At 45.7% G+C, this 15683-nt stretch overlaps 1 protein-coding gene across 2 annotated transcripts in view; it reads right to left on the bottom strand.

The window, feature by feature from the left end:
- Window positions 1–15683, bottom strand: part of RNF213 (ring finger protein 213) — a 1978231-nt gene that overhangs the window by 77722 nt on the left and 1884826 nt on the right. For both annotated transcript variants that reach the window (XM_069199724.1, XM_069199725.1), the window contains 3 exons: window positions 10053–10136; window positions 1714–1894; window positions 283–484 (listed from right to left, as the gene is read on the bottom strand). In XM_069199724.1, coding sequence (XP_069055825.1) covers window positions 283–484; window positions 1714–1894; window positions 10053–10136 — 467 coding nt within the window. The remainder of the gene's footprint in view (window positions 1–282; window positions 485–1713; window positions 1895–10052; window positions 10137–15683) is intronic.

The following is a 15683-nucleotide window of genomic DNA, read 5'->3' as shown; positions in this document are numbered from 1 at the left end:
TTTAAATAGTATATACAGAGCCAACTTCCTACAAAGTCTCTATCAGATTACGTTTGTTTAAGGATTGCTTTACTAAGTAATTATCTTATTTGTCTTCAAATGAGCACGAGTTGACACTGGTAATCTCCTTTAAGCACAAGATAGAAAAAGTATGCACAATAGCTTCCGGGTTAGAGCAGGAGCAGACTTAACATACAGTGAAAATTCATAAAGGCTTGCAAATTTAGCCAATGCTGGAGTAGTATTTTTTCCAGAGTTGGGTCTCTGATTTTTCTTCCTCACCTTGATGGTAATGATGGGTTTTCCATGGAGGAACCGGCTGGTAACTTGGCGTTGAATTTTATCCAAGTCAAGCTCCTGCAGCATCTCCCCTCCGCTCTCAATGCTGTACTGGCAGTTAGACAGGACAATTGGAATGAGATCCTTCTCCACCTCGTAACTAATGACGTGTAGGTCAGACACCTCTGAGGGGCTGACAGAGTATCTGAGGAGAAAAGAATAATAAAGATCATGCCGTACCTTTCATCTGATAGTAGACAGGGCCTAATAACCACTCTTCATTTATAAAAGAAAAAATAGAAAAAAAAAACATGTGCTTTTCTCCCGAAATGTAAACTTTACTGCCACTGGCTACAACAAAGATCTATCAACTGGGGAATAATGAAAGGCAAAAGCTGATACAAAAAAGAAACAATTACATTTTTGGCCCGAATACGGATTTCAAACTACTGGTGGGTGTGGTAAATCAAAACTTTACAACATTTTAACATGCGGTAACACAGCACCAGTACCATGCAAATACGAGTTGGATACACTGTGATTGGGAATTATACATTCCCCATCCTCTCTAAGCAGGTGCTAAATGTATGTGGTGCTCTGTGTTCGGTGGGTGTCTGGTGAGGAGGTGTGAGAAGCAGAGAGGGGAAGTGGTTAAATAAGTTCTAATAGAGGGAAGTATTACATGGTCCCCCTGCCAGAAAATAAGGGATCATGGGATGTGATTTGTCTGCTGCTGCAGCCAATGCCTCATGAGAAATAACCACCTGATAAATAGGGGCTGGTGCTGCAACATCTGGGAAACCCAGATGCGGGAATACCATCCCACTGACAGAAAGACTGGCGGCTGATTATCCCGGTATGACTATCAAGGAAAACTCAATAATACATAAGCCAAATATTCACAGTACGGAACAGTGTAATATTTGCAACAAAAAAAAAACTCTCCATAGTTTGCTCTCTAAATGCCTATGTTGATTTAAGTGCCTCAACAAAAGAAGGTACTGTCTTCTATGCCACAGTTTACTCAGCATTAAACCCAACTATGAACAACTTACACATTCAAGGTTTTGGGTAAAAAATAAACATTGGAACACACATCAAAATTATTGTTGCCTAAGAAAAAGATAATGCATGCTTTGCACAAATTAAACGCTGTGTTAATTAATGATGTAGCATTAATAAATTAATATAATGTTTTGAGAATCTGAATTTAGAGAAGATGTGAGATCTTCCATAATAAAATGAAATGTAGTGAATGGAGTCACATTGCCCTTAACAAGCAACTAGATAGTAAGGTGTAAAGCCAACACTTGAAGTACACAATCTAATGATCAGTCATTCATTACAAATATACACACATAGGATCCACAGATTTCACGTTTTAACACAACATTTTTGCTTTAAAAGGGAATCAATGGTAGGGAGTAAACATACTTTCTGGTTTCATTGGTATATTTCTCCACTGTGTACACTACGTCATTGTGGATGCTGATCAGGTAGCTGACGAGGGCAGTGGCACAGAGGCCAGGTCCCTGCCGGCGAGGAAGCAGGATGTTAAAGTTGCTTTCCATAGTCAGGGCAGCATCACAGGTACCTTTTGGAAGTTTAAGTTCACCTGCAAAAGACCACATGTATTTCAAAATAGGAAACAAACATTCTTTAGGCTCATCCCCAGCTTTATTTTGAATAACTTTCACTTTTGTTTCCTGTAAAGATAATGAAGCTAGCTGACTCTTATCATAACTAAGTTAATTGCTACACTAGACAAAAATGCAAGAAAGCCATAAATAACCAGCAGAGGAACACACATCAACTTACTGTTTTTTGCTCAGATGAGGCTACTTATGAATTATCTATTCCATAACATGACGGTGTACAGAGAGCAAGTGCTCAGCAAAGGGAATCTAAGAAAAGGTTTGACCAGCACATAGGTGCAAGGGTTGCTCAACAACAATGAGTCACACAAATTTGTGACAGAGGTGACCTCATGAACCGTCCATCGTAGGGCCTAATTTAGAGGTTGGCGGAGGGGTAGCTCTGTCACAATGGTGACGGATATCCGGTCTGCTGAAATCTAAATCCCATTATATCCTATGGGATTTAGATTTCGGCAGACGGGATATCGGTCACCGTTATGACGGATTAACCCCTCCACCAAACTCTCAATCAAGCTCATAGTTCAGAATATTACCTTTATTTCTGTAATAATTGTCCCTAGGCATCCAGAACAACCACCGAACTCCTCTGAAATCGTTCACTTCGGGAAAAAATTCATACATTTTGACTAACACACATTCAACTTTCTTATGGTAAATACCTATGACCACTGCAAGGATTGGAAATTGTTCTCAACCTTTTCCTGGAAGCCAAGAGAATAAAGACAAGAACATATTATTAAGATGTTTGGGATAACTTCCTATTCTATAGTATTTTAAATATTTGCTAGGAAGTAAAGATTATGCCTCTTAACTAAAGACTATCTCAGCCCCTCATTTAATTGACTGAAAATGAACCCAACCCAATTACTGCCCTGGCATTGAAGTGACTGAAGAGGACATTAAAAAAACAAGCCTAACTGGTGCTTGAAAAGTGCCAACATTCAAAGCTTCAAAATATTAAATCACCACTCTGAAGGCAGAATGTCAGCTGCACACTTTTTAAATGCTTGATACCAATAATGAAATTAACCAGCCACCAATCCTGGTTCTGCAGATTTGACAAACTACCGCTAGATGAAAAGTGTAACACCAAATAATTCTAGATAGACTGTACAGATGGAATGTAGACTGTACATAAAGTGAACAAGTAGGCCACAGCCCGATGGACCAAACAAAATCTTTTTCCACACAAATTCAGGAGTCAAATATGGAGGAGATGGTAACTATACGTGCAATCCTATTGCCCAGAATTAGGCATGCAGCAGCATTCTGCACTATCTGCCACCTTGCTAACAAACAGCTTCATGATGAATTGAGTTGTTATGCAATAAAGTAAAGGCAGATCGTACACTGATAGCACCAGAATGAAAGAGCTTCACTCTCCCTAGGCCACCACTCACAAGTGTGCAAAGGCACTTTTCAATGTTACCTTGTGTATGCCCTAAAGTGTCATATGAATTGGACAATAATTTGTTTATCATTAGGTTTAGGAAAAATGACGAAATCATTTGGGTCACTGGGGGTAAATGCTAAAGAGGGTGTGGCTCATTGGGAAATCCAGAGGTACCTCATGGGTAGGGGCAGGCAGAACTTGTAGAGTTTCACTCTGTGAAACACTGCGGAGTTACATAAAAACTCGGTGAGAATCTGTGGAGTTCTGCCAACGGACGGAAAATATGTATGTAGCGCTGGAAAACAGCAAAACAGAGAGTGCGTCCATTCAGGATGATATTGCTGCAGCTTGAGTAGAACATCTATTCGAGCTGCAGCACATCTACTCGGGAAGCAGCTCTTTGACCACGACCACTCACATTAGAAAATCGCGCTGGGGGACACCAAATCTCACTGGCAAATCTGGAGTCTCGCAGAAAAGAATTCTGCCATGTGGCGACTTTTGGAATTTGGCTGGAACTCAGTGCTACAAGAGTAATGCAGAGTCACCAAATTCCGCTAATTATGTGAGTAGGATGAAGCATTCTACCCATCCCTACTTGAGACCCCTTTCGAGACCAGTCACAAAAAAGAGCACTGTGAGATACCATATTGAAGTTAGCAGACTGTTGAGTAATAGAGAACTCCTATGCCTGCCTTCTCTGCTGTCCTTTGAACATCATGAAGAACAGAAAGGAAACTTGACTCAGTTTGGAGTGGTTTAAAGTCAGATTGCACTGAATCAAGGATGCTGTCCAATACCGAAGATAACTGGACACTGATGTCTTTCACCGAGAGCTGGGATAACATCTTCCCCCTCATCTGCATAGCTTCCTGCAATTGCTGGCTAAATATTTTATGGCTCAGTTTCCTGCCTTACAACACCCTTCTCTGCATCTTAGCCTTCCAGTCCAGAGCCTTCCAATAGATTACTGAATTCTACATGTGCTGGTTTCCAGATGTACATTCTAGGCAAATGGTGTATTTCTTTGCTCATTTTGTTCATCACGTCTGAGAAATTATTTTGACACAGGCAGCACTCTCCCTGGAGATTAGTAAAATCTGCAGAGACCATCTTTCAGTCTAGATCTTTAGATTGTACATGGTCTAACTGGACTGTGTCATGCTGTCTACCAGCTTCTGTGATGCTAGTACATGTTTGGCAGTATCCATGATTGGTACTGTCATTTACCTCTTGGGTTTCAGAGCCACAGGAACTGCTGTACTCCAACTGTATAGCTAGGCTTTTCCCTCTACCATGCATTAGTCTCTCTAGCAGTAGAAAGGATAAGCATCCAAGGCTTACTCTGGAAGATGGGGGTAGTGGATGAGAAAACTATTACTTCTAAATGCAATGGGTCCTTGTTCACAGGGAAATAGAATAAAGCATTTTAAACCAGGCCTTAAACAAAAAAGAAAAACTAAAGCCATTTGGGACTCAGCTATGAGCCTAAAGAACAAGTTATTTACCTTCAGTAACAAATTATCTGGTAGAGAAATTCTAGTTGCAGATTCCTTACATAAGAATTTCCCCCAGACTGGATCTGGAGGTTTTTCTTTAAGCAGTACCCTTGCACGGGGTCAGGTGGCGACGGTCGACTCTGCGTGCGTCGTTGGCGTTGTGGTCACCTAATGACGTTGTAGTCGTATATAGGCACCACTTCGGCACGCTGATGTAATTTTCTTTTCACGGCTTTCCACACCATTAGCGTGGAGCCATGAAGAACACTGAGATTGGTGTGCCAGCACTAGGGCCCTGAAAAGGGCCCTCCTTGTCCCTAGAAATCAGTTCGCAGAGCGGGGAGGATGGGTGAGTCAGTAAGGAATCTGCAACTAGAATATGTCTCTACCTGATAACTTGTTACCGAGGGTAAGTAACTTGTTCATCTGATAGAGACTTCTAGTTGCAGATTCCTTACCTTGGAATAGATACCCAAGCAATACCATTCCCAGAAGTGGGTCTATGAGCCAAGATCATACCAGGAAGTACTGCAGAACCGAATGGCCAAACTAGCTGTCCCTGCGGACTTTACTGTCCAGGCAGGAGTGTTTAGTGAACGTGTGCAGGGATGCCCAAGATGCTGCCTTGCAGATGTGCAGGATTGGAACTTCACGTGCTCATGAAGTGGTTGCGGCAGTTGCTCTGGTAGAGCAAGCACGCAAACCCTGAGGAGGTTGCTTCTTAGCCAAAACATAGCACATTTTGATGCAGATAACAACCCATCTAGAGATGATCCTTTTCTCCACCGATTGTCCTTTTTTCGCACCTACATAACGAACACAGAGTTGATCATCCATCCGGAAGTCTTTGGTACGATTAAGGTAGAACGACAATGCTCTTTTTGGATCCAGATGGTGAAGGCTCTCCTCTTCACGAAAAGGATGCAGGGTTGGGTAAAAGTAGGCAAGGTGATGGATTGGCCTACATGAAAGGGTGTGACCACTTAGGTAGAAAAGTGGCACTGTTACGAAGCACCACTTTGTCAGGATAGACAGGCTTGAAGGGTGGCTTTGAAGAAAGAGCTTGCAGCGCACTCTCTCTTTATTCAGAGGTGATGGCGACATGGAGCCGAAGAGTACAATTATGAAGAAGCTCAAAAGGAGCACATATAAGGAAAGTGAGTACCAAGTTAATATCCCACTGCAGCATTATGAATGGTGTAGGCAGAAACATGTGGGTAAGACCTTTAAGGAATCTCCCAACAATGGCAGAATTAAACGAGGAAGGTTGATCAATTAGAGAAAAGCAGAGATAGCAGACAGATAACCTTTAAGGGTGCCCAAAGCAGAGCCCTGCTGGCCAAGAGAGAGTACAAACAAAACAACCTCAGACAGAGGTGCAGAAAGGGTATCAATAGACTTGTTGGTACACCATGCCACAGATTTGTTCCAACAACAGGCGTATACCGTTTTGGTGTAGTGTCGCCTGGCTGGCAAGATAACATTGCAGACCTCAGGCGAAGGTCAAAAGCTAAAAAGCACCACTGCTCAATCTCCACGCAAGAAGTCGGAGACTGGAAAGGTTCAAGGGGAGAACCGTCCCCTGCTGCTGCAACAGAAGATTCTCCCGAAGACGCAGTCTGAGTGGAGGATTAATGGCCATGCTCAGAAGCTTTGGATACCATACTCTTCATGCCCAGTCTGGAGCCACAAGAATTACTTGGGCCCGGTCGTTCTTGATCTCCTTGAGAACTCTGGGCAGAAGTGGTATTGGCGGAAAGGAGGCCTGACTTCCACTCAAGGCAAAAAGCTTCACCGAGTGAGTGCCGACTTGGAAACTCCAGCACGCAAAACAGCTGACATTGTGCGTTCTCTACAAAGGTGAACAGATCTAACCAAGGCTCTCCCCCACTGCTGAATGAGAACTACTTGTGCCAGTTCTGGATGGAGACACCATTTGTGATCAACCATGCATTGACGGCAGAGTTTGTTTGCTCTGGCGTTCAGAGAGCCCGCTAGGTGATGACCCACCAGTGATATGCCCTGACATTCCAGCCACGTCCAGATGCGCAAGGCCTCCTGACAAAGGGTCCAACACCCCACCCGCTCTGCTTGCTGCACTATCACATGGCGGTGGTGTTGTCTGTCAACACGTGCACCACTTTCCCTTTGAGAGGGAAGGAATGCTTTCAATGCAAGCCTGATCGCCCTGAGCTCCAGAAGACTGAAGTGGAGCCCAGAATACGCTGGAGACGACTCCTCTAATCTCTGCCTCCCCCATGTGGCCGCCCATCCCAGGAATGATGCGTCTGTCACTACTCTCAGATCTGGTTGAGGAAGGGCTAGGGATCTGCCTTTGACCCAATCATGGTTCGGATGCCACCACTGACTGGGCCAACTGTTGGCTCCCTGATCCATGGGGACATTGGATCCCGCATCCGCAGCCACACAGAGGCTGGGCAGCATGCGCGGCATGGCTAGTGGGAAATGGACGCAGTTGGGCGCCTCTTCCGGAGCCATGAAAGGGTGAAAAGCGGACTGAGGGGGGTGAGGTGCAGCTGCAAGGCCAAGGGACTAAGCCGTAGTCCGGGACTCCTTAAAGCGGTCAACCGCCGAGTCCGCTTTGTCTCTGAAGAGACGGGTGCCATCGAAGGGCATGTCCTAAGCGATTGCTGGACACCCCGAAAAGCCAGATGTCCTCAACCAAGTGTGGCACCTCAAGGCCACTGTCGACATAACTGATCTGCCTATTGAGCCATCCGTGTCCAGCCCACAACGAATCGTGAACTTGTTGCATCTCTCCAGTCAGCAACAGTTTGGGAGAGAATGGCCCGGGCCTCCTCCGGGACCTGTGCGACCGTATCCCATAAAGTATGGGAATAGAGGTCCCAAAAGGCATGCGTTGTTCAAGGACCACAACGCAAACATGGAGGAAAAGGATAACTTCTTCCCAAGTTGGTTTAGTCATTCTGATTCCCTATCTGGAGGGGAAAAGGGGGGTGGGGGGTGGGGGGCGGTGAGCAAATGGCAAAGTGCCAGGAGAGGAAGAAGCATGGATGAGCAAACTCTCAGGCGTGGGATGTTGGATCAGGAATTTAGGGTGATTGTCCTGTTGACAGGAGCCCCTGTGATGGGTTTAGACCATGTCCCCCCCAGCAGGACATCAGTGAGTGCTTCCTTGAAGGGCTAAGAGGGTTCAAATGTAGAACCCCCGGGGTGAAGCACCTCACCGAAGGCAGCTCGAGGCCCAGGACCTCATCCGCTCTTCTCACCACCACTCAATAAGAGACTCCCTCCTCCGTAGCCACGGTAGGGGGAGAAAGCATGCCAGCAGGGAGGTGCGAAGACCACTGGCTTCATTCAACTCCTGAGCCCAGTCCATTTCAGGATCTTCTAAAGGGTCCAGCCACCCCTACATACTTTCACCATACCCGTACACATAGCCATAATGGTCGGGGATCCTACCTGGGGAGCAAAGTCCCCATTGAAGACTGAATCGGCGTCAAGCGACACCGGTCCGGCTCGGTGTCAGGAATCAGTGTGGGATCAACGTCAATTGTGGGCCCGACCGGCGTTGGGAGCGTCAACGTCCTTACCAGCGCTGGGGAAGGTTGTGATGGCATGACCGGCGTCAGCACAGACCCGGTAACGGATCCTGAGGTGCCCTCCAGAGCAGAGGCCGAAGCTGCCAGCACGAAACCCTAGGGGGCCCTCTCCCACCCTACTGGTCCTGAAGGCTTCACCAGAGGGTTGGACTGCCTAAAAATGAGGCATATGGCCTCATAAAACTCCCTGAGTTGGGCAGGGGTAGCTTCGGCTCCCGGAAACTCGGGGAGGTGCAGAGCCGACCCAGAAGCAGGCTCCGAGGACGGAGGCCTAGAGCTTTGATGCTCCTCCCGTGTCGCATCGTCCAAGTGACTGGGTTAAGTCGAAGAACGTTTGCTCTTCTTTGACTACTACTTCTTGTGACCCCAATGTCCCGACGATTTTGAGTAGGACGAGGATGATTGGTGATGGCTTCGCGAGATGTCTCCTGACCTTCCTCTCTAACGAGACTGGGAGAGACGCGTAGCCGAGTGCCGGGCCACCATCATCTTTAGGGACTGCTCCCTCAAAGCCTACGGGTTCATGGCCCGGCACTTGGACCACGACTTCGGGTCGAGATCATGTTCCAGACACCACAAGCACACGAGGTGCGGATCTGTCATTGACATCATGCTGTGACAGAAGTCACAGGGCTTAAATCTGGACTTGCGAGAAGACATCTCGACGCACCAGGTAGGTCAAAAAACGTTGACAAAAAGTCAGTCAAAAGGCGAGTGAAGGTATCTCTTCTCTGGATCTGCGAGAAGGCAGGCACAAAAAGAAAAGAACTGACGTCTGCGCACCCGGATGGTGCCTATATACAACTGCAATGACATCATGGTGAGCACGATTCCAATGACAGACGTGGAGTCTACCCACACCACCTCATGGCGCGCAAGGGTACTGCTCGAAGAAAAATCTCCAGATTCAGTCTAATGCTTAGGGGAAATTCTAAGGTAAGGAATCTGAAACTATAAGTCTCTATCAGATATTTGTGTTTGACTGAATAGGGGACCCACTGAAGGGTTAGAGGCTGGGAGGCACTGCACTGCTGCAACCTGTTGTTGAGGATAACTGTAGGAGACTTCATTCTTAAATAGTCTTATAACTAAGTACAATATGAGAATACCTAGCAGTGAAAACATTAAGAGCATGTGACTGGTTTAGGACATTCATAATGGACTTATTGAATACACTGATCTTGATGGTCCTTTGTTACATTTTGCAGACATGTTATGTGGTAGCCATTCTCTATTTATGCACGACCTACTTGTCCAATTCAGGTTTAAAAGCAGGCATACTACCAAAATTTACTATCTTCAGAACCGGAGTGATTTATTTAGAAATTGTGAATAGTCTGGAACCAAGGTATACTCCTTTACGTAACTGCCTCTTGAATTGCAACCTTGCACAGTGCTGGTAGGTGAGTACTGTGCAACCACTATTAACACCCTGCAGAATTAGAACTTTTGCTGCGCTCCTTATACCACCTACATGTAGTCATGTGACTAAGCAAACAAAGAATAGGAGATATCCCTAGGCACAAAATAGGTCATTAAAGCATTTATTAATTAATACGAGGGGGAGAGATAAGTGATGTTGCAACATGAGTAAGAGTAATATTCTAGTGTAATATGCAATGCTATATGCAGCGCTCACCATTTGAATCAATCGATGGTCTGAGCTCATTCCAGGCAATTAAAAATTTCTCGATCTGTCCTTTGATGACACCTCTCATTCCATCTACAAATGAAAATGGGAGAATGGCACAATGTAAACTCATTTTACAAGTTATGTTTTTGACTACTATGGGCTACCAACCCCCACACTTCATCTTTTTTTATTTTTATTTCAATCAGTTTCATGAAAGTTTTGATTAAAGAAATAAATGGTACACAGTGCAATTTCTATAAACAATCGAATATAAATTCCCAAAAATAAAAAAGCTATTAAAAACATGAAAAAACAGCTATTGTCTAACATATAACAGAAAATTGTGGAAAATCATAAAATGTCCGGAAAAAGGCCTAGAAAATAAAAATCACATAGAAACAGCTTCTCAATCAAATGAAAGAACATATTCAGAATTTGAATGCAATGAGTAACCATAAAAGAAAAGAATATAAAATAAAGAAGAGAACGAGAAAAAGAAGAAGTAAAAAATAAAAAGACAAAGAAAGAAGAAACAAAAATAGATAGGGGATCAGATTGGTCTAAATGGGACGGCAAGACCCATGGTGTGAGTCCAAAAGCATTGATAAAGGATCAAATTCTTTATATAAGCAATATAAAGAAGTGCCGCTCAAGGTTGTTTTGATTTCTGCAGGTAAATACCAAAAAAGTCCCATAAGGAGTGGAAACTAGACCTATTCTGTATTTTTTTATACATCACATTGTTTGTACTTCTAGTAGCACACAATATATTCCACTAGTGTAAGGAAATGCCTCCTTGGCATGGTTACCCCCTGACTTTTTGCCTTTTGCTGATGCCAAGTTATGATTGAAAGTGTGCTGGGACCCTGCTAACCAGGCTCCAGCACCAGTGTTCTTTCCCTAAACTGTACCTTTACTTCCACAATTGGAAAAGCCCTGGCACTCAGATAAGTCCCTTGTAACTGGTACCCCTGGTACCAAGGGCCCTGATGCCAGGGAAGGTCTCTAAGGGCTGCAGCATGTCTTATGCCACCCTGGGGAGCCCTCACTCAGCACATGGACACTGCCTCACAGCTTGTGTTTGCTGGTGGGGAGAAAATGACTAAGTCGACATGGCACTCCCCTCAGAGTGCCATGCCAACCTCACACTGCCTGTGGCATAGGTAAGTCACCCCTCTAGCAGGTCTTACAGCCCTAAGGCAGGGTGCACTATACCACAGGTGAGGGCATATGTACATGAGCACTATGCCCCTACAGTTTCTGAGCAAAACCTTAGACATTGTAAGTGCAGGGTAGCCACAAGAGTATAAGGTTTGGGTGTTTGTCAAACATGAACTCCACAGTTCCATAATGGCTACACTGAAATCTGGGAAGTTTGGTATCAAACTTCTCAGCACAATAAATGCACACTGATGCCAGTGTGGAAGTTATTATAACATGCACCCAGAGGGCATCTTAGAGATGCCCCCTGAATACGAATACGACTTCTTGTGTGGGGCTGACCAGTTTCTGCCAGCCTGCCACAACCAGATGAGTTGCTGGCCACATGGAAAGAGTGCCTTTGTCCCTCTGTGTCGAGGAACAAAGCCTACACTGGGTGGAGGTGTTTCTCACCTCCCCCTGCAGGAACTGTAACACCTGGCGGTGAGCCTCAAAGGCTCACCCCTTTTGTTACAGCACCACAGGGCATCCCAGCTAGTGGAGATGCCCGCCCCTTCGGCCACTGCCCCCACTTTTGGCGGCAAGGCTGGAGGAGATAATTAGAAAAAACGAGTAGTCACCCCCCAGTCAGGACAGCCCCTAAGGTGCCTTGAGCTGAGGTGACCCCTGCCTCTAGAAAACCTCCATCTTAGTTTTGGAGGATTCCCCCAAAAGGATTAGGGATGTGCCCACCACGCCACAGGAAGGAGGCACAGTGAGGGTGTAGCCACCCTCCAGGACAGTAGCCATTGGCTACTGCCCTCCCAGACCTAAACACACACCTAAATTTAGTATTTAGGGGAACCCCAGAACCCAGGAAATCAGATTCCTGCAACCTGAACTAAAAAGAAGGACTGCTGACCTACAAGCCTTCAGAGACGATGGAAGACGACAACTGCTTTGGCCCCAGCCCTACCGGCCTGTCTCCTGACTCGAAAACCTGCAGCCAGCTACGCATCCAACAGGGACCAGCGACCTCTGAAGCCTCAGAGGACTACCCTGAATCCCAGGACCAAGAAACTCCTGTGTGCAGCGGCTCTGCTCAACAACTTGCAACAAACTTGAAACTTTTTACAACTTCAAAGACCTCATTCTTCCCGCCAGAAGCGTGAGATTTCACACTCTGCACCCGACGCCCCTAGCTCGAGATCCAGAGAACCAACACCATAGGGAGGACTCCCCGGCGACTGCGACCCCGTGAGTAGTCAGAGACGACCCCCCTGGAACCCCACAGTGACGCCTGCAGAAAGAATACAGAGGCTCCCTCTGACCACAACTGCCTGTAACAAGGGACCCGACGCATGGACTAAGCACTGCACCCGCAGTCCCCAGGACCAGAAGGAACCGAACTTCAGTGCAGGAGTGACCCCCAGGTGACCCTCTGCCTAGCCCAGGTGGTGGCTGGCCCGAGAAGCCCCCTGTTAGAGTGACCCCCGGGTCCCTCCATTATTTCCTATACCAAACCAGGTGCCTGCTTTGCACACTGCACCCGGCCACCCCTACGCAGCTGAGGGTGTGTTTTGTGTGCCTACTTGTCTCCCCCCAGTGCTCTACAAAACCCCCCTGGTCTGCCCCCCGAAGACACAGGTACTTACCTGCTGGCAGACTGGAACCGGAGCACCCCTGTTCTCCATAGGTGCCTGTGTTTTGGGCACCTCTTTGACCTCTGCACCTGACTGGACCTGAGCTGCTGGTGTGGTAACTTTGGGGTTGCCTTGAACCCCCAACGGTGGGTTGCCTATGCCCAGGAACTGAGACTTGTAAGTGTCTTAGTTACCTTACATTCTAACCAATACTTCCCTACCCCAGGAACTGTTGATTTTTGCACTGTCTACTTTTGAAATAGCTTATTGCCATTTTAACAAAAACTGTATATGTTATTGCTCTAATTCAAAGTTCCTAACTTACCTGTGTGGAGTACCTTGCATTTTATGTATTTACTTCAAATCTTGAACTTGTGGGTCTAAAAATAAATTAAGAAAATATATTTTTCTATAAAAAAACTATTGGCCTGGAGTTAAGTCTTTGAGTGTGTGTTCCTCTTTTATTGCCTGTGTGTGTACAACAAATGCTTAACACTACCCTCTGATAAACCTACTGCTCAACCACACTACCACAAAATAGAGCATTAGAATTATCTAATTTTGCCACTATCTTACCTCTAAGGGGAACCTTGGACTCTGTGCACACTATCTCTTACTTTGAGATAGTATATACAGAGCCAACGTCCTACAACTAGTTAGTAAAGGAGGTTTCCGATTTGGACTTCCATTCAAACAGAATAGTCTTTGCACCAAGTGAGAGAATTGGGTCCAATAGTAGTAAAACTTTTTCAGGTAAGGTCAAGGATGTTGGGTTTGCCATGAGACCTAAAGTGATTAAATCATGCTTTGCATTCTAGCCCAAAATGGGAAGGTAAATTTACAGGTAATGAACATGTATTAAAGGGAACCTGTTTCCTGTTTGCAATGCCAACTGGCATCAGATGGTACAAGATCTGGTGTGTGGAGTCTGGAACAAGCCCAGTATGTCTTAGGTTGAGATCAAAATCTCAATTGAGCTAGTGACAGCGTAATCTTTGCCCTGAAGGTAGCCTGCCAAATTTTACTCCAAAAATCATTCGTGAAATGAGACAAGTGAGAAGGTGGAATAAGGGGATGCCATTTCTTTATTACACTTTTAGATAGATTCTGAAAATGTATATAATCTTAAAGTCAAATTACCTAGTTTCCTAAAATTACCCTGTAAAGAAGGTAGATCGGGACAGTGTGGAATAGCAAATTTCCTCAAGACTCCTTTTAGCTTAAAAAAATTGTAGAACTTCTAGTCGGGAAGATTATGGCCCTCATGACAACCTCGGCAGTCTTCTGTGAAGACCGCCGAGGCTGCGGGCGCCAGAATACCGCCAGTGCTAGTGGTATGTCTGGCTCCCTATTTTGACTTTTTCGCTGGGCCAGCGGACGGTAACAGTGTTACCGCCTGCTGGCCCAGCGGAAAAGTCACATCAACATTACTGCTGGGCCGTAATGGAGCCGGTGGCAATGCTGATGTGCAGTGGGTGCAGTAGCACCCGTCGCGTATTTCACTGCCCGAAATTCGGGCACTGAAATGCGCGATGGGGCTATGCCTGGGGCACCCTGAGTCCCCTTACCACCAGCCTTTCCATGGCAGTGTATGCCTCCATGGACATGCTGACGGTAAGGGGAGGCGAAATCCCCAGGAGCAGCTGCCCTGGCGGATTATGACCGCCGGGACCGCCATGGTGGTATACCGCCGGTCCCAGCAGTATTACCATGGCGGAAGAGCCACAGTCGTGATGAGGTAGGAAGTACCGCCAGCCTGTTGGCGGTACTACCGCCGCAATAGCCCTCGCGGTCACCGACCACCAGGGTTATAATGAGGGCCTATATGTTTTGCATAATGTGGAAAATGGACCAGGGTTTGAGGGAGTACCCAAATAGTTTATTGTGGTTATACCATTAAGAGCTCAATGAACTCAAAACAGCATCTTCCCATTTAGTTTTATTTTATGTTTATGCCATAATGAGGTTAGAAGTGAACCAGACATAGAATTATTAAGTAGTTCATCAATCTGTAACAAGGTAGCCACTGTGTCTTTTATAAAATGGGACGTGAATTAGCTAGATGTACGTTTAGAATGCATTTAGCGGTTAATAATGATGTCAATGGTAAAAGACAGAGTAAACACAATTCAATCCTTAACTGGGGGGACAGAAGACAGGGATGCCTCCCCACCCCCACTACTGCTTGACTTGGCAGTGGTACCACTGGCCCAATGTTTTTGTCAACAAGTAGATAGATGGGGAATATATGTGGACAAGTCACTTGATGCAATATCCATCTAAACGGACGACATGGTCCAATATTTCAGGGACCTGAGGTGTCCTCTTGGAGAAGCAGCACAGTTAATGTCTGAATTTGGCGACCAGTCAGGTTTACATATAAATGCACATAAGTCCTATGCCTTTTCTTTTAGAGGACTGTATGATACCCTGCAAGTTACATTCGGACTATTACAGATCCAACTTCCTGCACAATCGTTACGCTATCTGAGGGTGCAAGTGTACCGTAGCCCGGAGGATCTAGTGGATGGCAACCCAGGCCGTGTGATTGCATCATTATGGTCGCAGGTGAATTTCTGGACGACCCTGCCCCTGTCCGTGGTAGGTCGTTTGGCACTGTCCAAAATGGTACTCCTTCCTCGGTTATTATACTACTTTGTAAATTTACCAATCTTGATTCCACCACGTATATTTGCATTACTCAATACTGTGTTGCTAGATCTGATATGGGGCATGGTTTGACACAGGATTAGCCTAACTAAATTACCATTACCCCCTGATAAGGGTGGAATTGGTGCCACAGATGTGAAATCCTATTGTATAGTGCGTCAAATGCAATGGGTGGCATACTGGA

Source organism: Pleurodeles waltl, chromosome 7 (genome assembly GCF_031143425.1).
Source record: "Pleurodeles waltl isolate 20211129_DDA chromosome 7, aPleWal1.hap1.20221129, whole genome shotgun sequence".
NCBI classification, from domain to species: domain Eukaryota; kingdom Metazoa; phylum Chordata; class Amphibia; order Caudata; family Salamandridae; genus Pleurodeles; species Pleurodeles waltl.
The sequence above is the reverse complement of the archived record's forward strand: the minus strand, read 5'-3'. Positions and strand labels throughout refer to the sequence as shown.